The sequence below is a fragment of the Aulonocara sp. 'chitande type north' Nkhata Bay genome, linkage group LG9 (assembly GCF_057382095.1).
Source record: "Aulonocara sp. 'chitande type north' Nkhata Bay isolate Kocher_YH1m ecotype deep benthic linkage group LG9, A_spYH_male_GT1.1, whole genome shotgun sequence".
In the NCBI taxonomy this organism is placed as follows: Eukaryota; Metazoa; Chordata; class Actinopteri; order Cichliformes; family Cichlidae; genus Aulonocara; species Aulonocara sp. 'chitande type north' Nkhata Bay.
The window spans coordinates 10413086-10437060 of NC_141352.1; the positions used below are offsets into that span (position 1 = coordinate 10413086).

At 45.9% G+C, this 23975-nt stretch overlaps 1 protein-coding gene across 3 annotated transcripts; it reads left to right on the forward strand.

The window, feature by feature from the left end:
- Positions 1-547: 547 nt before the first annotated feature.
- LOC147321637 (cullin-1) lies at positions 548-22152 on the forward strand. 3 transcript variants are annotated; one of them, XM_086305657.1, is made up of 22 exons: positions 548-726; positions 11510-11931; positions 14005-14179; positions 14273-14440; positions 14637-14687; positions 14777-14867; positions 15523-15686; positions 15805-15967; positions 16237-16367; positions 16751-16858; positions 16929-17077; positions 17682-17730; positions 17818-17949; positions 18059-18176; positions 18301-18377; positions 19268-19386; positions 19819-19924; positions 20010-20057; positions 20175-20257; positions 20351-20456; positions 21130-21243; positions 21339-22152. In XM_086305657.1, the coding sequence occupies exons 2-22, from the start codon at positions 11792-11794 to the stop codon at positions 21417-21419; spliced, it is 2373 nt and encodes a 790-aa protein (XP_086161783.1). In that variant the 5' UTR covers positions 548-726; positions 11510-11791; the 3' UTR covers positions 21420-22152. The 3 variants fall into 3 exon arrangements, with proteins under 3 accessions (XP_086161783.1, XP_086161785.1, XP_086161784.1); XM_086305659.1 differs by having other exon boundaries at positions 549-726; positions 16971-17077; XM_086305658.1 differs by lacking the exon at positions 548-726 and adding an exon at positions 6384-6540.
- Positions 22153-23975: the final 1823 nt, after the last annotated feature.

Sequence of the window (23975 nt, forward strand, 5' to 3'; positions counted from 1 at the left end):
AACTGACTGGAAGAAAAACAACAACAACAACAACAACAGTCCCCCAACATAGATCCTTGTGGAACTCCAGATGTTATAACTGCAGATACAGAGAAGTATTTCACAATTTAACTAGTATTGCATACCAAACCACTGATACACATCTATCCAAGTAATCAGGGGGTAAGTCATAAGCACTTCAACTTTACTGTCAGTATTTGGATTTTATTTAGACTGTATTATTAGTATTTCATCTGGAATAGTATTTTCACTTCATTTTGGAATATTCTGGGAAAAAAAAACCTTCCAATATTATTTTCACAGTGTTATTTATGAAGTATTTTTTCAGTTACAGAAAAAAATGCCAGGCAGAGTTAAGTTAAAAATGTAAGTTATTATTTTAAAAGTTCAACTTTGAGTCAGTTAGTTGAAATTTTGACGAACCTCTGCCTGGCATGTTTTTTTTCAGTGGCAGAAACAAACGTATTTCATAGCCCTCGTATTCTTTTATGATAAAGAGTGTATGCGTGTTTCGGCGGTGCCTTGCGTATTTCCGAGGGAGCCTGAAAGCAACTGCAGTCAGTGGCCGCGGCGCTGTGAGCTGATCTTTGTGCGAACGAAGCAGCGCAGCAGTCGTAGTTAGCAACCGACAGCAAACACACTCGGAGACGGCGGCGGGACACCGATTTTGGGACTGAAAAATAACTCATCCGGCGATTACAAAGTGACTGGGACTGCCTTAAAATGGTAAGGTGACATTTTCGAGCTGGGCCGGGGGAGATTTTTTTCCTCCCAGCTTGCTAAGCGGAGAGCCAGCAGGCTAATGCTAGGCGGTTAGCGAACTGTTTTCCTGACTCATTATTGAGAAGCTCGAGGAGCTAGGCTGCCATTTTACACCAGGCTGTTAGTCTGTCCTGGCCTCTGCCTTTGACTGTGAGAAGACAGCCTTTATGTTGAATACAGTCCAAGTACCACACATGTGTGTAAGCGATTGATAAGTGTGGGTCACATAGAGGCTGTGTTTTGATTTGAAGCTGGTCCATCCATCGTTCGGGCAGCAGACGAAGCTACCAGGCTAATCGAGCCTCAGAGGCTAATGGGAGCTAGCAGTATTGCGTAGCAGCGCCTGACTCCATTCCGGGGAATAATCACAGCGAATATTTTCCAAATTAACAGACGCCGGGGATCATTATATTCAAAATATACCCAAGTATCCGTTGGGGGTAGGTTTTTTTCGAGCACAGCCCCGTGGACCGTGCGGTGCGGTTTGGTCATTCGAACAGGACACACTCCTGGAACAACTGGTGGAGCGGAGCAGCGATACGGTCGCTCATTTCCTGAGATATTAGGAGAAGCTCGGAGTCAGAGGTAGTGCTGACACTGAGCTGCCAGAGCGAAGCAGCTGTTGGAAAAGGTCTGTTTTCATACTAATCGAGATTCCTGGATATACGTCCTCACAGTTCTCCTTAATTTAAACAGTGCACTTATTTTAGACACTGATCATTAAAACGAGATATTAAGAGTCGATGGCAGTTGTACCGGATTCTAACTCTTTAGTTTAGTTCACTTATTATTGCTTCCCTTTTATGGAGTCCTAGAATTTGTCAGGATCCAGGACAATATACAGCACGAGTCTGAGTTACACCTCACTCCTTTGTGTTTCTGGAGTAATGGGAAATGTGTGCAGCGATTTATTCAACATAAAAATCTAAATAAGGCAAAATCCGAGTTTTTACAAGTCTAAGGAGTTTGAATCATGTTATCTGAGCACTTTTTTAAAAAGTCCTCCAGGCTTCAGACAGTCAGAGCTTTTCTTTGGATGTTTGTCTTTTGTTCTGGTCCGTCAACATGATCCCACAGTGCTTCAATGCCTCTGGAGGTCAATCCACAACCGATAGTCGTCAAATGTCTGTTTTTCTATTCATATATGTCTTTGTTACATGGACAGTGTGTGTGGGCTCATTGCTTTCATGAGTAACTGTGGGATTGCACGGTGACTTGTAATCTAAACGTCTGTTTATAATTCTGTTTTAAGGTTTCGGAATAGACTCAAGTTATGGTGAAGTCTAAGTTTTAAACTTTGTTCCATAAATCTGCGTCTTCGGCAGTATGTAATTGTGAAATAATTGGCTCAGTTTGACTAAAATTGTGTAATCAGAATCACCTTATTACTTTGAGTTTGTCTTTATATTGATTTTAAAGCTGACCCCCCCACGCAGTTTTAAAATGCTGCGGTTCAGAGGAGTTTTAAAAGACAGATGTTTCTTCCCTGGGTTTATGGCCTGCTAGTTTTCTTTATCAGGCTTTTATTTTGAAGAATAGTGTTGATTATTGTATTTTGATGTACACTTGTCCTCATAAGTGAGGTGTCACCTAATCTTATTAAAAAAGAAAACGTATTATTAGACCAACAGGTGACAAAAGGCCTTTATTATAGTGGGCTAAAGACATTAAAGCTTTTTACCATCTTCAGAGTCTAAACACAAAAGGTGCCAAAGAGCAGTTATATTTCCACTTCTGTTGAACCTGTCACTGTCCTGCTGTTTTTACTGACCCTTTTGCTTAAAGCTGAAATGTGTCTGATAGTTCAGGTCATCTTGTTTCTAACGCTGTTTGTTCAGCACGTGCAGGTTCAACAAAACTTGATGGCCTGAGTTTAAAAATGACGTCGAGCACACTGATTGGCCGGCTCCTTGCAGCTGACTTCACCTGTGAATCAAACCTTTGCTTGATTTGCTTTTCATGCTGGTTTCAGCCGGTTTACCATGAAATGAAGTGTTTGAGGTACTGAAATAAGGAAATGTTTATTAGAGAAGGCGAAGAGTTTGTTTCACATTTGTGACTGTAGATCTGCATGAACTGTAAACCGGAGCAGGGCTCACTTTTATAAGAGCAGCCTGAAAAGTCTTGTTACATCGCTGAAGGTGGTGCTAAAGTTTAATTCTGTAAGTTTGTGTTGAATCTAAGAGCTATGGCCTCGCCTCTGCAAGTGCCTGACGACGACGTCAGCATTTATTCACTTGTGTCCTGCTCTGCCGTTTTGATGGCGGTGGGCTTTTTCTCTCTGATCCATCGGTCTCTCAGAGACGTGGGGTTTCAGAAGGGTTAAAATGAACGCAGACGTACATTAAAGAACAAGGTTTGACTTGAAACTGATCACAATCTAGACCTTTACAGGTGTTACCTGATCAGCAAGCTTGAACATGAAGAAAAGTGTTTTTCTTCCTCAGCTGTTCCCATCCACTGCTGTTTGTTTTACAGTGACAAAGCTGTGGGATTGGAAAGGAAGATGAAATGAAATCTGCCCGTAAACAGACAGACGTCTTGTTTGGCTTCCGTCTGTGGCAGATTTACCCCCAAAACACACCAGGTGTGTGTCTTTGGTGTCATGACTGATGCAGTTTTGTTCCAGCTTTGTAATCATGTTCCAGGTGTTTCAGAAGAACTTAGTCTGCTTGGGATCTTTTATTTTGAAAATTGAGCTCATTCTCTCTGCTGATTCTGCGTCTGACTTCCTGTCCTCTTCCTCGACTCCGTGGAGCTCGACACAGATTCCTCAAAAGAAGCAATAAACTGGGCTCAGTTTTAAGCAACGTGAAGCCTCGGCTCTCTATTTCTAGCAGCATACAAGGGCGAGTGGAAAAGGTGCTAAACTACATTTATCTTAAAGCTTTAGTAGCTAATTAGTTTTATTTATATTAGTCATCAAAATCTACTAATACGCTGTTTTGTAGATGGAGCCAGCTAAGAGTGTATGGTGTAATGGAAAAATGGTCCAGTGAAACATGTTCTGGAAATATGGAAAATGTAATGCTGCACACTGATGAATAACTTAACAAGTGCTGAATATTGATGCTGACCTTGACCTGCAGACCTGCTGTGCTGAGAGTGAACACACAGGAAGAACTCGGGGGCAGCATAAAGGGTGTATTGTAGGTTTGTATAGTAACCACGATGAAATAGCTGCACACCCATCCTTCCTCACTTGCGTGGTTATTTGGTGGATTTGCCACAGGGCAAAACACAACAAAGAAAATGCTCGGTCATATTTTGAGCTCGGTCAGCCTCTTTATAGCTTGAAATAACCGCAAAATGCAGCCTGTGTGCCTTCCTCCTGACACGTTTATCGATGCCGTGGAGCTGTTTGTGGCACTTGGATATCCCTCGATCTGTGGCTTTCAGGCTTATGTTGCTTTTCCGTGTGTAGCATGATGGGAAATATGCATGTAAAGTGATTTATTTTTTCTTCTGGCTGCCCTCTGCTCCTCATGATGGGCTCTTTCACAACAGCTCACTGCCTCATGCTGAGTTCAGATGTCTCGTCCATTCTCTGCTCAGCATGGACGCCTGAAATCTGCCTGTTAAAGATGACTTGTGATCTCTGTGGACATGACGCGGTCTGTAAACAGGACGGTGTCATTAGGAATACTTGGAAATGGCTATTAAAGAGATTTAAAGGTGGGAAAGGGAAACGTGTACTTATTTCTCATGTTTGGTTAAATTTACTGAACCTACTATTTGTTCACATTAATATCAGTGTTGGAAATCTACAGCATATAGTTTTACTTGACGTGAACATACACAGATATGAGTGTACCAGCCTGATATCAGTGTTTTTCTACATACTTCAAAGGATATTAATATAAAGTTTCATGAGCTCAAACTGAGAGGAGCTGACATAAGTGAACTGAGCATAGATTTAATAAAGGCCATAATCAGTCTGGTTAGGTTGGTGTCAGCGTAGAGGCTGATCCAGGGTGTGCATCAGTGCATAGAGCACAAAGGAACAAATGTTTCCGTTATTGGCTGATGTGCTGATTATTTCCTAAATTAGTCTGATTCATAATGTCTGTAAAATGTCCTTGATGATAATAATAACCAGAAGAGATGGAAATACCTTTTGTCTATAATAAACCTCACACTGCATCACTGACAGGAATCAGTGATAGTTTCTGTCCAGGTCTGCGACACAGTTCAGTGTCACCAAACTCTACATAGATCTGTATTGAGCGCACGCAAAAACGTTTGCAGGTGCAAGTGTTGCATTTTGAGCGAAGAAAAGTTGAATTTGAGTGAACAAAATTCATTCCTGCGTGCAAAAAATGTATTTCAGCGTTTGCTGTTTTACACACACACACACACACACACACACACACACACACACACACACACACACACACCAACAGCCCCTCTCGCTCAGTTTTTGCATGTGCGCTCGCTCACAACGTGTTGCTCGCGCTCTCAACATTTCTGCCCGTGTGCGCTCAACTCTTTCTCTACACCGTTATGTTTGTGCCACAAAACCAGCCAATCACAGACTTGGATGCAAAAAAATCTGATTGGCTGTTCTGGTCTCCAATCAGCTCGAAATGACGAAATGCAATATCCCTGAATCCATTTGTCCGAAACTCAAACGAGGCAGTGGTGGAGAAACACAGAGGGGCGGAGTTTGAAATATTACTCTGTCTGTGTCACAAAATAAACTTTTAAGATATTTTCAGGAGAGAATGTTTCTGTGTAAACTTCTAATACCTGCTCCATTCATCAAGACATCACATATTTGCATAAGAGCTCTAACGTTTTCAGAGATGCCTGTTACCCACCAGCTGACCGGGTCACTCGGGTTAAACATAATATGAAAGGCTGAACTGACAAAAAATCACCGACTACATCAAAATAATTTTCTCCTCAAAATGCAACACTTGCAAACTTTTTTTTTTACGTGCGCTCAGAATAGTGGCACAAAGGTTTTCCTGCCCCAGGTGGCCTCTGGGAGCTGAAGTTTTACCTTGTTTAACAAGCGGGTTATTAAACTTGCTTATGCTGACATGCTTATGTAAATTAAATCAAGGAATTTTCTTTGGGTGGTCCTCACTTAAAAAAAAAAAAAAAAAAAAATCCACGCAAATAAATAAATCTGCTGTAATTTAAAAATAACAAAATTCACCACAGCAGTGGATCATTTACTGTAAACATGATGAATTCATTTTAGGAAACATGATTTAAAAGTATAGCTGTACATAGTAATGTGTACCCTTGGTCACACGAGTTAAGATGATCCTGTTGTGTCATCTGGGACTCTGAGGGTTCGTCTGCTTGATGTTTGAGATCCTTGGATGTGAAGTTTTGTTTGCGTGCTCATCAGAAGCAGATTTATGTCACAGTGGCTCAGATGATTTTTAATGTTTGCTTCTGTTGGTAAAGCTCCCATGTGAACTCTAGGTGGTGTGTGAAGCGCGCTGGCGGGTGTTGGTGTGTTTGGCGGTGGTTTGTTTCCTGGTAGGGTAATAGGTTGTGGAGTCTGTCCCAGACACACTGATACTGGGCTAATCTGATTTACCGAGCACTGCGTGTTCCCTGCTCTTTCTTCCTGCTTCCTTCCCGTTCAGCAAACCTCTCTCGCGCTCTGCTCGAGCTGAGAAACCAGAAACATGCAGGTGAGCTGTGAACCTCAGGAGTCGCTTTACCTGTCGGCCACACTGTGGGACAGGTGATCATCAGGCAGAGGTTGATATGAAAGCTCACGGAGGCTTTGAAGTTATTCTGCAGCAGCCGAGCAGGGTAAGAACTTGCAGCAAATATTTCTGGACTTGACTCGACAGAGGCGTCATAAACCTGTTAACTCTTCAGTACAAAGTCTGTGAGACGCTGTTCACACTGACGTGTAACTAGAACTGAAGCCATAAGTGCTGTGGAGCGAGAGACTTTAGTTCTTGGTTTATTCTGATTGTGCTGCTGGTTTAAAGCATTTAACCGTTTGCAGTCATCTCTGATAAGAAGTAACTGTAATCTTGACTTTGGGAGAAACTTTTTGGGCTGCGTCAGTTAAAATGACTTTCAACTGTCAAAGTAGTGAATGGTAATAAAGTGTATTTGTAATACACTTCTGACTTTGGAAATGCTCGTTTTAATGAACAGGACTGACATAGGATTTCAAAGCCAAGTTGTCTAAAAGTTCTAGAAACGGTGGACAGGAAAACAAACGGAGTAACCCAGACAGCTGTTTCACACTTCTTCACATCTGGCTCATTAAGCTCCATTTTGGAATGAATACCTTTGTGGAACAGATTTTCTGTCTCCTGGTTTAAAACTTTGAGTGACATGTTGTTCTTGACTTACCTGGTTACCTGGAGGTGCTGAAGCCCCTCCAGTCCTGTCCTGTAAATCAGGACAGAAGAAGAAATGAAGTGAAACAAGTCTGCCTGTTTAAAAGTGGCAGAGATGGCTCTCTTTGAAGTCTGCTCTTTTCTTCATCGTTCCTGAATGAGCTCCGCCCAGTCCCCAGCACACTGTTAGCATTACCCAGAATGCTGTTCAGCAGGGCCATTTTAGAAATGCGTAGTTTGTGTTAGTAAGGGTTGCCATGATGCCATCTGATGACCCCTCTGGTGCACGAGTGCTCGCTGCAGTCTCCTAATGATGCGTGTTTCTTCTCAGGGAAAAACATCCACCTCAGGCTTTTATTGGAGTAGAAGCAGCTGAAACAGGAAGCAGAGTAAACTGCAGTGCGCTCCAGCAACTGTGACGCCACTTTTGGTGCACACGGCTTATTAGCAAGGGGCGAAGCAAGCATAAACCACATTAACTTATTATTGTACATAAACCGTATGATTAGAGGCCTTAAGTGAGAAGAATATGGTAAATGCAGCACCTGTCAGTGTGCTCGTTAGCGTGCCTAGCGGCCAGTAGCATAATGTACTTAAACCGCTTGGGAAGCCACAGGTGGTGCTTCGGCGGTCTCCTGCATTGAGACCTTAAAGTCCAAAGAAGAGGAGCGGCGTTTTGTTGCTCCTCATCATGAAGCTTCTTCATAAACAGACGTGGACTCCTGTGGGCCTTGTTGCTGTCTGTGGTTCAGACTTATCTGGGTCAGCTGTCCGCTGACACGAGTCACGACCTCTGAGCTCCGCTGCCTTCCTGCTGCACACAGAGGCGTTGTTGATAACCGTGGGCTGGGATTCCCATTTCACAACAAGCGCTCTGCGAGCTTCCGTTTCCTGTTACTCGCCGTCACACGGCTGTGGGGCTGATTATAGGTCAGGCACTGGATACCTGCTGCTGTGGGAATCTGAAAGCTGATCACAGCGCCGCCGTGAAGGGCACCTTTCTCACCGCTGCAAGAACAGGAAATGGCGGAGACTGAGCGCTCTTACACTCTTACCTGCTGTGGTCCAATGAGTATTCACAGGTATTGTCTGCCCCAGTTGCCACGGCAACAGCTCAGGTAGGGGCTACCTTTTGCGTTTAAGCGAGGATCTGCTGAAGAGGAGCCAAAAGGTTACAAAGCTTGACTCAGTAAAAGAAAAAGAAACACGCGAGGCTGCTGTGAAGTGGACATCACACTCATTTCTATTTTTAGTGTTATACTAGAGCAGCTTTTCATGATTGACAGATCAAAATAACCCCTTGGGTACGTCCCCTGTCTGAAACAAGCTGAGCTGGAGCTGAGTGCTGTGTTTAGGATCTTCCTCAGTGGCGTCAGCGCTCATCTTCATCACACTGCTGTGTCTCAAGTGAGTGCAAAAGTGAGTTTTACTGTGATTCCAGTCAGAAAGAGGTAAGACTGGGCCATATCATACCATTCACGGTAATACCGGTGTAATGTTGGGCAACGATAAGAAAATGAAATATGGCGATGGAGTATGGGTAAAACGCGCATGCGCAGTGCCTTTGTTTTCATACACACATGGCGGAAAAGCATGGCGGCGACGGAGAATGAGAAGAGCGAAAGCGGATTGTTAAATGAAACCAATGAACCAGAACTGGTTTGTAAAAATGCTGCAGCTTCACTGGAACTGGTTTAGCTTTCGTCCGTCAGACACACAACAAAGCACTATTTGTGGTAGCGCATGCTAGCGGGCCGTCGTTATTACAGTGTTTTTTGGAAAATACAGCACACTTAAAATCATCCTTTGATTTTTCTGAAAGTTGACAGAGCTCCTTATAATCCCGTGTGCCTTATGTATGAACTCTGGTTGTGTTTACTGACCTCGAAACGATTTTATGTACACGGCGCTCGAAAATCTGTCACATGTTTTAGTACGACTTTGCTGAGCTACGAAGCCGCACCGCTTGATGGATTGTCGGAGCATTACAGCTGTCGTAGGCGGAGCCTCGCGGCGTGATGCGTACTGTGCTTCAACATAATATTACCGTATTGTGTGTGTATAAGCTCTTTTTAAGTTGTGTGGATATTATACATGGTTATGCTGAGGATATGTTGGCCAGTTTCCACTGGAAATGCCTTTTGGTTAAACTGTCAGACAGGAATTTGCGCTGTTACATTTTTATATAACTTTAATGCAGATAAAACAGCTGCTTGTTTAAGTGAAAACACACTGATGTTTGTTTTGCACTAATAAAGTTGTGGAGTTGTAAAGTATTTTGTCTGGTGTCAATTATATTGTCAGTTATATCGTTATCGCAAATTTTCAAATGTATATCGTGATAAATGTTTTTGGTCATATCGCCCTGCCCTAGAAAGAAGCCAACACGAGTCGGTCATTTCTGCTGGAACTCTGCGTGTTATATCTGAGCAGTTGCCTGTTAGACGCTCACATAAGGTCTCAATCAAAGACCCATTTCCAGTGTTTCATTTTCTACGCCTTCAGAAGCAGAGCTGTAGCTGAGACGACCTGCAATCACCCAGACTGGTCGTTGGAAGGAAGTAAACAGACGATTTCGCGCGTGTCACGTCCTGAATATCTGGCCCTGATAGCCGTGAGTGGTCATGCCTGCTCCTGCTAAATATAGCAGCGCTTGCCTACACGAAGCAGCAGTTTGTGCCCGTCCACCCTCCTCTTCCTCCTCCAGTCACACAGCAGCAGCTTCAGTCTGTTTTCTCCCTCTTCATGTCTGTTCTCAAATAATCAGAATTATAAACATGGGCTAGCAGTGAGCCGTGTCTTTTTATGATTACCCATTCTCTTTTAAACATAACATTAAATGTTAACTCACAAGGTTCGTGCCGAGCAGCTTTTCTTTATTTCACTTCTGTGGTTTCCCCGCAGAGCTTCAAAAGTCCATCGAGCAATCTGTCATGTTTCCTAACCTTTTGTTCCTGGATGGTCAGCTAATGTTCATAAAAGTTAAACACTGTTTAACTTAAACTTCATGAACTTGATGTTTGAGGACAGATTTTATTGTTTCAATCGGGACTTCAACACAAATGTGCTGGTTTAGTCTTTGTGTCCAGCTCTTAGCTGAAGGCCTCTGTAACTAAGAGCAGCCTCATCTACTCTGCCTTCTGTCCCACGATATCTTCTTTATAAGTTTGCTTTGGTCTCTGTTAGACCACATCCTTACAAGTGATGGCTCAATCGCAGCTGCAAGGGCTGCAGCTGGTGAAAGACTTTGTTTCCTGACAGGATGATGGCAGTAAACACAGAACATATGCTCAAAAAGCTTATTAGCTTACATACTGCTACCTGTGCACGTTTCCTAACATACATATTCTTCAGCTTGTGATTGTAAATCAAAACAAAGAGCCAGTAAGTCGAGTGGATTGTAGTTCAGACCTCTGGTTGCTTTGTTCCTAGTGTCTCGGTCTCTGCGTCTCTGTGGCTTCAGAGATGTTGATGCTGCAAACCGTGGCGTTGGTTTACCTCCTGCTCGTGTCCTGTCAGCAGGGATGAAATTACAGCTGTAGGTCTCTCTGTTATCCCTAATGATCCGGCCTCTGCGTGCTGCCGATGTTTACCCTCCTCGTGGTGCGATAGTCGTGACTCAGTCTTTCCCACAGGATGGGTTTTTAAACTCCTTCCTGAATCTAGGAACCTCATGGCTTCACGTCCCAAAGTTGGAAAGAAATTCACTACCTCGCACGAAGCATGATCCAACCCCAGCAACACCTTTCTTCTACTCGTATAATTAAGACAAGACTTTACAAGGTTTTTCCCCCTCATGAATGTGCCAGTCTGAATTTTTATCTGGTCTGTTTGCCAGTGTTTTTTTTCTTTTTTTCGATTATAAATTGCCTGTTGACTTCCCAGACTTTCAAAATATGATCTGAGTTGTCCAGTAGTACGCCAGTGGTTTGAAAAACTCCCAAACAGGCCTGTTTAATTGTTTTTAGCCCTTCAAGATGACAATTCAGTGTTTCTGATTAATTTAGAATCTCCCAGAATGCATTCCCATACTGCCAAAGCAAACACAGGTTATAAATGTAGGTCATTGTGTTTGTGTGTTTCTCCTAGCAACCAAAAAACCCTTATTGACTGTGGATGTGGAGTTCGTGTACAGTGAGGCTGTGGTAAGGGAAACTAGGCAGGCGCTGTAGTGACTAATCTCATTAGCTGACTGACGCTGGGTCCGGTCAGCATTGTGTCTGCTGGCTCAGATCCAGGTGTCAACAAGGTAAATCCAGGTAACCTACCTGGCTAATCACCAGCAGGGCTGCTGCAGTGATTTTTCAGTGCCGTATGTATGAAGGGAATCCTTTAAAACAGAAGTTTTGGTGAAGCTTTTATTTATTTTTAAGTCAAAGATTGTTAATCAGGTGGCTTTTTGTGTCTCTTCGTTTTCTTTGCAGGTCATCTGGTGAAGACTTCCGAAGCTTTTAGGTGGAGGAGTGGCAGACAGCGCCACCCAGGCGTGCAGAGTGGGACCCCTTCCCGTCTCACATAACCGACGACAGCTTCCCGAGGCCGCCACCATCATCCCCAGATGGACTCCAGACTCTGAGAAAAGAGCGAGGCAGTTGGGACCGAAATCAAGCGAAGGAGAGGAGGCGCAGGGGGAGGAGCACACGCTCGCTGGAGCAGGAAAGGGAGGGCATTGGTAGGGAGCGGAGAGGACACTGGGCTCCACCACGATGTCGTCAAATAGGACCCAGAACCCACACGGACTGAAACAGATAGGCCTGGACCAGATATGGGACGACCTGCGGGCTGGCATCCAGCAGGTGTACACGCGGCAAAGCATGGCCAAGTCACGCTACATGGAACTCTACACGTATCCTGTGTGACTGCGGGTGCTGCTGAGTGTGTGTGATCATACAAACCAGCTTTATTAAGTGTGATAAACCAGTGTGTTACTGAGCAAGAGGCAGGAAGGGCATTTAGGAGCAGGCTCAATCAGTAAGCATTCGGAGTAGTACTCTGACACTGGCGTAACAGGATCTATCTAGAGGCAGTAAAGCTGGAGATTTCCGTAGGTGTGGAAGGATTATTCACGGTTGGCTTCAGCTGCTCCGGATTGGCTCTGGCCTGCTCAGATCTTAGGTCCTCTTTTGGCAGGACGCGGCAGTTGGCCGTCAGCTTGCAGTCGCTCGAGTTTGCTGCCGTGCTGGGCTGTGTTCGCCGCAAGTGTCCTGCGGTGGAGTCGGTCTCTGACTCCCCTCCAACCCCCACCACCCTCTCCTCTTTCTTTAAAATACATATTTATTTGTTTTATTTACAGGAAATCCCCTGTACAAAGCCACAGGTGCAGTAACTGATGTTTAGCAATAATTGTGTTAAATCATCAGGTTTCTGTCTGCTCTGCATTATTGTGAATAAAGCGCCTTGAGGCAGCTGTTGTTGTGATTTGGCACTTTAAAAACAAAATGCAGATGAAAAATTGAATTACATCATTAACCAAAATCACCCTGATCAGGATTTTTGCTTCATTCAAGCAGCCATAGCTTCTGTTCTATTGCCTCTAATCATTAATGTGGCTGCCTTAAGAACTGCAATATCCCTTTAGTGCTAAAAGTTAACAACCTAACAGCAAATTTTCCGTGTGTGTTTGTTTCAGATGGTTAATCTCACTAGTGTGTTACTTCCTTTTCTCCGAAGCACAAACTTTTTTTCTAGTCGTTTGTTCCATTAATGAGTTTCACACACGGAGCAAACAGGAAGCAAACCTTTGATTCAGAGCAGTGTTTGTGTGGTTGAAGTTGTGTTTGAAAGAATTTCACTTTCTGCTGAAGACATTTGGCTCCATTGACTCTTTATTAGACGCTCTGTTATCCAGACTTACAACGAACTGTAAGACTAAATAGAAAATAAGAAGATTTGGTTTATTTTTTCCACACATTTAGAAAGAAGCCAAGAAACAAACCACAAACAAGGCAGACGCTGTACGAGTGCCTCCACGGCTGAGATAGCTGGCGTATATTCATAAGCCTGCAGTGATTTCATTTTCAGGGACGCTAAAGGGAAGAACATGGAGATTTCTTAATCTCCTGCCATAAATAGAAAAACCATCAACATGTCTTCAGTGGTAATCTCGTGGCATCGCTGCTTCAACTGTCTCTGCTTTAGCTCTTCTGACGTCCTCACACAGGTTTTGGTTTCTAAAGGCAAACAGATGCTGAGAGTTACGAGTCCAGTGATCAGACGTTGGCGTTCGTTACGATGCGCCGCGTTCAGTGACAGACTGAAACCTCCGACAGCCATGTTTGGAGGTTTGGTGACTCTCATACAAACACATCAGCACAGGGAACATGTGGGATGAAGGCCACGTTGTTCTCAGTAGAAGTTCATGTTTAACAATAAACGCCCTGGTGGGCGGGGCCAAACAGACCTTCAGGGAAAGAATATCTGAGCTTGACAACAAGGTTAGTCTTTGATATGCTGCTGCAGGGTTTGGATTACTCACCGACCCTGAGCTTGATGTTCACACTGTAATCTTCCCTCCAACCTTTGAGTAGGTTTTAAAAATTGGTTTCAAAAAGCTTTATAAAGTTTGTCTGTGCAGAAGAAAAGGTTTAAGTCCATAAAATGCGTCTGCAGGGGACGTGGGCGTAAAGTCTGAAGAGCTGATTATCCCCTCGTGCACCTTTCCTGCTAAAGGTCGCACATTTCCCTGCAGTATGAAATAAAGTCCACCCGGCCGTGGAAGCTCGACGCTGCGGTCGTGTCCCTGCAGACGGCCCAGGTTTAAACTGGGCTGTGTGCACATGTGCTGTGATTTCATGCAGAAAAGAGAGAGCGACAGCCGAGGACATTCCTCACATACTTGCTCTTGATGTTACAAGCAGCCAGATGTGAGGAATGCAGCGGTTACCCTGATGTGACGTGCGCACCTTAACCCTTCGATCAGACATGTATATAACTATTGCACCAGCGTCCACCAGTCCAGCCAGGGCCGGGGCTCCGTGCCTCCAGCAAAGCCCTCCAAAAAGTCCACCACTCCAGGCGGGGCTCAGTTCGTAGGCCTGGAGCTCTACAAGCGGCTCAAGGAGTTCCTGAAGAACTACCTGACGAGCCTACTCAAGGTGAGTCCATGGTTACCAGTCGCAGCCTCACCGAGTGCACCACGGACACCTTTCAACTCCTCCTCCCTTTGCTTTCCGCGTTATCGTCCGCAGGATGGCGAGGATCTGATGGACGAGTGCGTGTTGAAGTTTTACACCCAGCAGTGGGAGGACTACCGTTTCTCCAGTAAGGTCCTTAACGGGATCTGCGCCTACCTCAACCGCCACTGGGTCAGACGAGAGTGTGACGAGGGACGCAAGGGCATCTACGAGATATACTCGGTAAGTCTGACAGTTCCTTTCTGTTTGAATGCACAGAGTTAAAAATGCAGTTCCAGCAGGACGAAGTTAAATACGTCACCTGTCCCCAAACAGCAGTTACACAAAAGCTTTACCTGACAGGTCGCAGTAGGAGCAGATTCATAGCAAACACTGTTTTATTAAACTTGTGGTTCTCCTTTACTCTGCCTCCTCTCAGCTGGCACTCGTGACCTGGAGGGAGTGTTTATTCCGACCCCTCAACAAACAGGTGTGCAGTTTTCCTTCTTAAAGAAACAGCGCAGTGATTAAAATGCTGAATTCTGCATGTTTACTGAAGCGAACCTCTCTCCCTGTCAGGTAACAAACGCCGTTCTGAAGCTGATAGAGAGAGAGAGGAACGGTGAGACCATCAACACCCGGCTCATCAGTGGTGTTGTCCAGTCTTATGGTAGGTCCTCGAGTGCAACAGGGGAGTAACCAAACACAAGCAGGTTATGAGTATCAGCAATGATCACACAGACTGAGAGCTGTGCATAACTTTCAGGCTGATGTGAAATTCTACTTGGTTTGGTGGGAGCTGTGAACGGAGGCTGTGGAGACTCACAAGCAGCTACTCTGAGCATGTGTTGGGTTTAACATGAAAAGCTGTCGGTGATCAGAGCAGCAGACTGTCTGCAGTGTCTTCACCTGTCTCACTTATATAAATAAATGACATCTACCCATGCTGGAGTCTGCACATGTGTTCACAGGAGCTCAAATCTGACTAATTAAACCCAGCTGGAGATTTTTCTGACTGACTTTTGTGCAGCTGTTGAATGATTTGAATGATTTCAGAGTTATTAGCCTAAGGTCACACGTACATTATGTTTAAGATTTAACATGAAGATGCCTGCTCACAGCTGGGCGATGCTAACCACAGCAGCACAGGGCTGAATGAAGCTGGTTGCTCACTGTGACACGTGGTGCTGTCTGCGAGCACATATTACATTATTGTTGTTTTAAATGAAAGGATCGTTTCAGACTAAATTAGATGTGTAGACACTTTTGTTTTGTATTAACAGGATGTGGATGCTTTCATTAATCCCACCTCTGTCCTCCTGCAGTCGAGCTGGGCCTGAACGAGGAGGACGCCTTCGCCAAAGGCCCCACGCTGTCCGTGTACAAAGAGTACTTTGAATGTCAGTTCCTCACTGACACAGAACGTTTCTACACGCGTGAGAGCACAGAGTTCCTGCAGCAGAACCCCGTCACAGAGTACATGAAGAAGGTAGGCGCTGTGCTGTCCAGCTGCAAACAGCTGTGGGCGAACGAGCAGAGACACGTGGAGCTTTTAGCGCCGAGTCGTGACCAGAGTCCGTCTGCTTCCTCTGTGTGCGTTTCCTCAGGCGGAGGCCCGTCTCCTGGAGGAGCAGCGGCGTGTGCAGGTTTACCTCCATGAATCCACCCAGGACGAACTGGCCCGAAAGTGTGAGCAAGTCCTGATCGAGAAGCACCTGGAGATCTTCCACACAGAGTTTCAGAACCTGCTGGACGCTGACAAGAACGAAGGTAACCGTGTCCTTTCCCTGCTGGATGGGAGAGACGGCACCGTGACGCTGACAGGGAAATATTTTTGCAGCTCTGATCCCCTCTGGTGTGTGTGTGTGTGTGTGTGTGTGTGTGTGTGTGCGTGTGTGCGTGTGTGTGTGTGTGTGTGCGCGCGCTGCATTCCACACACACTCCAAACATCGATCTTTTCCTGGATAACTCAAAGCTTTTGTCTCCAGTAACGATGACCTGGTGTTTCACAGATGCAGCTTTCTCTCTGTGTGTTTCAGACCTGGGCCGGATGTACAACCTGGTGTCGCGGATCACAGACGGTCTGGGTGAGCTGAAGAAGCTTCTAGAGACCCACATCCACAACCAGGGCCTGGCCGCCATTGAGAAGTGCGGCGAGGCAGCGCTCAACGTACGCAGGACTTTTTTTTTCACCTCAGTGTTTCTCACTAGTTTAATGTAAGGAGTCGACTGAAGGAGAGGAGGCTCTGAAGCTTCGTTTGTCTGTCAGGTAGCAGTGAGATGATAAACGTGTGGCCTGTTAGTCAAACACACGGAGACCAAATGAGTTTGTTGGAGTTTTTAAAGCAGATTGATGGAGAGAGTGGGCGGATCCCTGAGCTCCACAGCAGATGTACTAACAGGACAATCACACGTTAGCATTTATGTTAAAAATGGCTCACAGGCTCTGACCTGTGTGTGTGTGTGTGTGTGTGTGTGTGTGTGTGTGTGTGTGTGTGTGTGTGTGTGTGTGTGTGTGTGTGTGTGTGTGTGTGTGTGTGTGTTTGTTTCCAGGACCCCAAAGTGTACGTGCAGACCACCCTGGACGTCCATAAGAAGTACAACGCTTTGGTCATGTCTGCCTTCAACAACGACGCTGGCTTCGTGGCCGCACTCGACAAGGTCAGTAACCACAGACTGTAGATAACAGATGGCAGCAGACAGTGTGATGTCATCCACTGGATTCCTACAGGCAGGTGAAATTTTAGACTCGTGGATTTGTCTCCTTTTGAAGGCGTGTGGTCGGTTCATCAACAACAACGCCGTCACCAGGATGGCTCAGTCGTCCAGCAAGTCTCCCGAGCTGCTGGCCAGATACTGCGACTCTTTACTGAAGAAGAGGTGGGTGATGTGCACAATGCATGTGAGCCGCGCAGCTCAGCATGTCGTGTAGTTTCCCTGGACTCCTTCTGAGGCTTCTGCCGTTGTCTTTTAAATAAAGTCAAACGTGCTGTCGCCAGCTCTTACTTTCTTCTTCCTCTGTGACCTGTTTCAAACAGAGTCAACACTTTCAGTCCTAAAAGTGAAACATTGAACGAATGATGAAAAGCTCTGTGACAAACAGAAGTGCGCCACGAGGGGTTTGTTTGGGCAGCTGTTGTTTCCTGATCAGTGGATGCTGTTCCACTGTGGGACTCTCCCCAGCAGGACTGCGCTCTCTGTGGGTTCAGTAACTCTGAGTGGCGTCTGCATCCTGACTGCTTTGTTAAACTCAGGACAAAAACAAAGACGCTTTTCAAAGCGCGGCGAGGTGGACGAAGCTGCTTAAAAGCAGCTGAGGAGTGTGAGAGTGATGCAGCTGAGCAGACAGTGTTTACTTCATCCACACAGGGATGGTTTAGCTTTGCTTCAGAGGCTGAACAATAGTATAGCATCTGCCTGTCTGTAATTTAACCTCCAAATGAGATTGAAAACAACATTTTGTTTGTTTTTGTTTCCTTTTCAGCTCCAAAAACCCAGAGGAGGCTGAACTGGAGGACACTCTGAACCAAGTGGTGAGATGCTGTGACCCGAGCTTCTCTGTAAGGTGATGTCTTAGTTTTGCAGTGAAACCAAAGACTCCACGCTGTTTCCTCTCTTAGATGGTTGTGTTCAAGTACATCGAGGACAAAGACGTTTTCCAGAAGTTTTACGCCAAGATGCTGGCCAAACGTCTGGTCCACCAGAACAGCGCCAGCGACGACGCCGAGGCCAGCATGATCTCCAAACTCAAGGTCGGAATCACATGCGTGTGCACTCGTTACACACTCCAGGCAGCGTGTGTGTGTGTGTGGGTGTGGGGCGTCTGCAGGGTTGTTTTGACTTCTTCTCTTCCTCCTGCAGCAAGCGTGCGGCTTTGAGTACACGTCCAAACTGCAGCGAATGTTCCAGGACATCGGAGTCAGTAAGGACCTGAACGAGCAGTTCAAGAAGCACCTGACCAACTCTGAGCCGCTGGACTGTAAGTGCGCGCACACACACACACACACACACACACACACAGCTGTCTAAATCAAATACACATTCAAAATAAAGTCTCACATGTATGTGAAGATGGACGCAGTTTCATTGTGTTTGTGTCACAGTGGACTTCAGCATCCAGGTTCTGAGCTCTGGCTCTTGGCCTTTCCAGCAGTCCTGCACCTTCGCTCTGCCCTCAGAGGTAATCCAGCACGCTTTAAAATTCATTTTTCTAATTTCATTCTTGCTGATTTCAGAGATAAAACTCTGACTTCTGAAGATCAAAGTCGTGATTTGATAAAGAAACCTCTCCCCCCTGCAGGCGCTTCCACCTTTTCCAGGTACGATTGGAAAAGGATTCCCACATTTCATCTCACAGGATCAATAAGTCATAAAAACATGATCAAGCAGTGCTGCTGGTAATGAAAACGAGCTGCTAGCTCGACTGCTTTAATGGTGTGACATGAAGGAGGTGTTGTTTTCATAATGTTGCTTATGAGTTATTGATCCCAGGAGTTCAAAGACATGAATGTCTTTTCCAACCAAACCTTGAAAAGTGAAGCGATATTGCTCCTCAACTTAAAGTTTTCCCCTCATGAATGTTTCGTGTCTGGTAAATTTAACACGTCGTAGGTTTTGTCATCCGGCAGCATCTGAAACGTACATCTTTGAAGCTCTAGTTCAGTATTTAACTAAATCTCTCCTGTAAAAACAAGGACAGTTTGATTTCCTCATTAAACATTTAAAGCTCAGTGTGGACGTTTGAGTGGTCACACATCAGCAACACTTTGTTCTTACTTTTTAAACGCCTTCAGCTGAAGGACGTGTGGATGGAGGGTTTAAATCATATGCCTGGTATTTGTTTTCCTGCTTTATAAGCTGCGCTAAGAAAACGACTGCTGCCAGAAGGAGCCGAGAAATAAAAACCTAATATGATGAGAGATTACAGGAGAGACGTGCAGACAGACGACTGTGGAAGTGGGTCACAGCTTTGTGCCGTGACAAATGGTGTTAATAAGAAGATCCCTTACAGGTCCGCAGACCTCAGGTTGAGTACCGTGGCTCTGACCCTCTGCCTCTCCTCCTGCACAGCTGGAGCGGAGCTATCAGCGCTTCACGGCGTTCTACGCCAGCAGGCACAGCGGCAGGAAGCTGACCTGGCTGTATCACCTGTCCAAAGGAGAGCTGGTCACCAACTGCTTCAAGAACAGGTACGCGTGCAGTCTGTGAGCGCACAGGTAGGGGGCGCTGTGGCGCCACAGCTCTGGTGATCAGCCATGAAAGTTACATCAAATATATTTGAGATTCTTGCGCGGCGAGTTTGTTGCAGTAAATGTATTTTTGTGTCTTACCGAGTTTCTATTTCACACTGGAGTGAATGAAACACCACTTTAGGGACTATTTTCAGAGGCGGATTAATACACACGTGGACTGTAGTGAGTATTTGGTGCCTCTGAAAGGTTTTAAGGCATTTGTGACACAGAGGAGGAGAATCTGAGGCTCGTGCTGAATTCTTCTTTTGTGGTGACTCTCAGGCTGGTAGCAGACCTGCAGAGCTCTGAGCGCACCGTCGTGAGGTACGTGTGGCGGCCGCGAGGAGCCGAGCCCACGCCGCTCCTTACTGTTGCTGTGCTTGTTGACAGGTACACGCTGCAGGCCTCCACCTTCCAGATGGCCATCCTGCTGCAGTACAACACGGAGGACAGCTACACGGTGCAGCAGCTCACTGACAGCACACAGATCAAAACTGTAAGCGCACAAACACCGCCGCCTTCCTTCGTGCTGCTCTGTCGCCGCGGAGCAGGCGTCTCTGACCCCTCTGCTCTGTTTTCAGGACATTTTGGTTCAAGTTCTTCAGATTCTGTTAAAATCGAAGCTGCTGGTGAGTCACGCTTTCTGTCCGGAGGTGAAATCCTCACGTGTGGCTGGTCTTTAGTTTCCATAGAAACGCTTTAGTAATGGCAGACCTGATGCTGAATCCAAACTTTGTGTCCGTCAGGTTTTGGAGGACGAGAACGCCAACGTGGACGAGGTGGAGTTCAAGTCCGACACGGTCATCAAACTCTTCCTTGGATATAAGAAGTGAGACACGCTCCACCTTAAATCCGCCTTAAATAAAAGTGTGCCTGTGATGTAGGAGGATGCTGAAGCTTGTTGCTCTTGTTTGCTGCGCAGTAAGAAGCTGAGGGTGAACATCAACGTGCCGATGAAGACGGAGCAGAAACAGGAGCAGGAGACGACTCACAAGAACATCGAGGAGGATCGAAAGCTCCTCATCCAGGTGCAGCTCCCACTCCACTCCACTCCACCCTCTGCATCACGTTTAAAACATGCTGAAAAAAACCAAACACTGAGCTTTTCCTCCGTCTCCAGCAGAGCTGTATGAGGGCATGAAGGGACATAAAGTGGTTCAGTGCAGCTTCTGCTCCCCTAAAAGTCACAGACCCACAAACATAAGAGCATGAACACAGACAGAAACGCACAACAAGAATCTCAGAGTTCATCAGGAGCAAACGAGGAAACGTTTGTTTGAATGTGTGACAGAAGCAAAAACCTCTAATCCAAACAAATCAGTTTGCTAAAGATTCTTATCTGCGTTAAAGTAACGGTGTGTATGATCCCAGCTACGGTGAGCTCGTCTGAAACTGTAGAACAGTGACTGTTAAAATATTTTCTGATCAGATTCAAACACACAAAACCAGACGGTCGACCCTGTGAAGGCGGGAAAACTGGAGACGTGTGCCGCTGCTCTTCAGACGGCTGCTGTAGTCACTCTGTAAATGTAAAAAATGGGGGATCTGCTGCTAAAACCTAAAAATATTTCCCATGTTGTAAACATGTAAAAGGCGCCGTCGCTGGGCATGAATCAGTTTGACTCTCCGAGGCTCCATGCATGGAGCCAGCTGTCAGATTTGCCCTCCTGCTCTCACACGGCGCTCCTGTGTCCCCTGCAGGCTGCCATAGTGAGGATCATGAAGATGAGGAAGGTCCTGAAGCACCAGCAGCTCCTGGCTGAGGTCCTGAACCAGCTGTCATCCCGGTTCAAACCCCGAGTCCCCGTCATCAAGGTACGCACACCTGTGTGTGTGTGTGTGTGTGTGTGTGTGTGTGTGTGTGTGTGTGGCTCAGAGTGTGACGAGTGTTTTTTCTCCCCCGTGGACAGAAATGCATCGACATCCTGATCGAGAAGGAGTACCTGGAGCGAGTGGACGGCGAGAAGGACACGTACAGCTACCTGGCCTGAGCGCCACCCGCCCTCCCCCCTCCCACCTGCCCGCCTGTCGCCGCCGGCTCTCCTTAGTTTAATTTTAATTTGTTATCTTTTTTGTTTTTTATTTTTTATTTTATGTCTGAGTAATAAAGTGTGGATCCCTCTGAGCGTGACCACCCTGATGATGACCGCCACCAAACCCGAGGGGGGGAGGGGCAGCTTGCTCCTCTCGCCTCAAGAGATGAAGGAACGAAAACGCCCCTCCTGTCGGAACCGGGAAACCCCTTCTTCACGCTCGCCCGTCCCCGCCTCATCGTGCGACTCGAACGCTCACTTCCTTGTTGTCATACTGTAAAAAAACAACCACAGACTGAGAGGAATAAACAAGCCCCGCCCCCCAATCACCACCCCCATCCCCTTTACATAAGCGTGATGAAATAGCCTACAGCCAATCAGAGGAGAGCCGCATCCAAAGGTTTCTGCATGCTACTGCCTACCTGCGCCACAGCGACCACGAAAAAGATTCTCACGTAAGCATAAAGAGCGGAGTCGCCCGGGCCGCTGCTGCCGCACGCCCACCAGGTCGACGCCGGTCCTGTAACTTAAAGTCCGCCACTGCATCGGAGGAGGAGGAGCCGCTGAGGTCGCGTCAGAGCGAGGTCGGTGGGTTCGAGCAGGAGTCTCTGTACCGAACGGTGGACATTTGTATAGTGTGGTTCATTTTCTAAATGTGTGATGAATAAAAACAAGGAAAGATTTCTCTAATGCCCGCCTCCCCCGACACTCTGTTCACCCGTGTTTAAAGGGCCGGTACACCCTGAAATCAGTCACATGCTTCTGCTCTGGGTCAGAGGTCACAGGTCCTCAGTCACTGCACAGATAGGCTCGGGTTAATGGTGGACGGACAGGTGAGGGTCAGCTGATGAGCTCATATTGGGTTTTATTTAAATGTTTGTCTCTGATGTCCTCTTCAGCTCTCGATGTTGGAGCAGAAGCTCGCCGGCGTCTCGCTGTTTTATGGTTCACGTGTTGCTCAGAGTTTAGCTCCGCTGCTGCCACGTTCAAGCAGGTCGGAGCTGCAGCCCACCAGCTGCTGGAATATTTTTGTACTCGGAGAGACATGGTTCAGTAATGTTTGAGTTTACTCACTGCTGCTTTATAACAACTGAAAAATGTAACGAGCACTTTGACCACAGGGAGGCAGCGACCCTCCTCTCGAGCTTTGAGCTCCATGTTTCATCTCAGTGCATCATTTCTGTTTAAAACAGTTTGTTCGAGTCAGCACGTCGTTCAGTTTGAGTTTCAGTGCAGTCAGATATATTTAATATTTTGATTTAAAAACCTTAAAATGTCTGTTTTAAATAATAAATTCATAATAAAATACTCTGGCATGATGTAATTATTTAAATTCTTAAAATAAATATTTTTAAAGCTGTTGGATAAAACTGGTTTTAATTAATCACCCCGAGGGTCTGCAGGCTGGGTGACACACGGGTCTGCAGACGCACACTTGCACTCATGTCGGCTGCTGCAGGCTTCAGTTTGAACACTGCTGCCAAACAGGTCGTCTGGAAGGAATGTCATTAAATGTAAAACTCTGAGATGATCTGTGTGGTTTCTATTTAAAACAGAAATGATGCACTCACACAGAAAAACGACCTGTCTGCGCTGGAATCAGTAGCATGACTAACATGCTTTTTGCACAGATGACTACCCACACCTTAGATTGCATTCAGCACTGACTCGCTGCTCCACCCTGTGGTTCAAAGCGGTATTACACGAGTGACGGTATTAAATGACCATATTTGGAGAGGTTTGAATCCTGATGAACGGAGCGTCCACAAGCTGAGCACAACACATAGACACAGGTTAATAAAATATTTGCACGTCACTGAAGTTGCAGCACACTTCCTGGAGTCACCCACCAAACTCGAAGCTTCAAACAGGTGAGTTATTAAATAAAGATCATATAAAGGTGGAGACTTATGGAGCCTCCAAGCGGTCGTTGGAGGAACTGCAGCTCTTAAAGTTTTACCTGTGATGAAGGGCTCACACTGAGCGGATGTAGACAACAGAAAGAAAATAGTCCCTGCATGAAAAAAGCACATGAGTGTTTTTGGATATTTTAATGGGATTAGAGGCTCTCGATTTCTTTGAGCACCACAAAGTGTTTATCAAAAATGAGGCTGATGTCTCGAACACTGGGCAGCCTGGAAGATGTGAGGGGAAACCTGAGACCTCGGATCTGAAGCAGACTTTCACTTTGGGTGGTGGTGACTAAGTAGGAAACAAGTTCCTCTGCTTCATGCAGATTAGAGGTGAGATTTACTACAAAAAGACGCAAATCTGAAACTGAAATGTCCTCACTGGAGTTTCCACATCTCATTTAAGGAACCTGACAAACTTTATTCCACAGAGTTCCTGCAGATCTTTGAATTTATTAAATGCTAACAATCAGTTTATCAGGGATGTCAACAGATAATTAGGTTTATATTTAACAAATGGAGCCCAAGTTACCCATTAACACAGGGGTGGGGAACTCAAGGGTGGGTGTCCTGCAGGTTTTAGATCTCACCCTGGGTCAACACA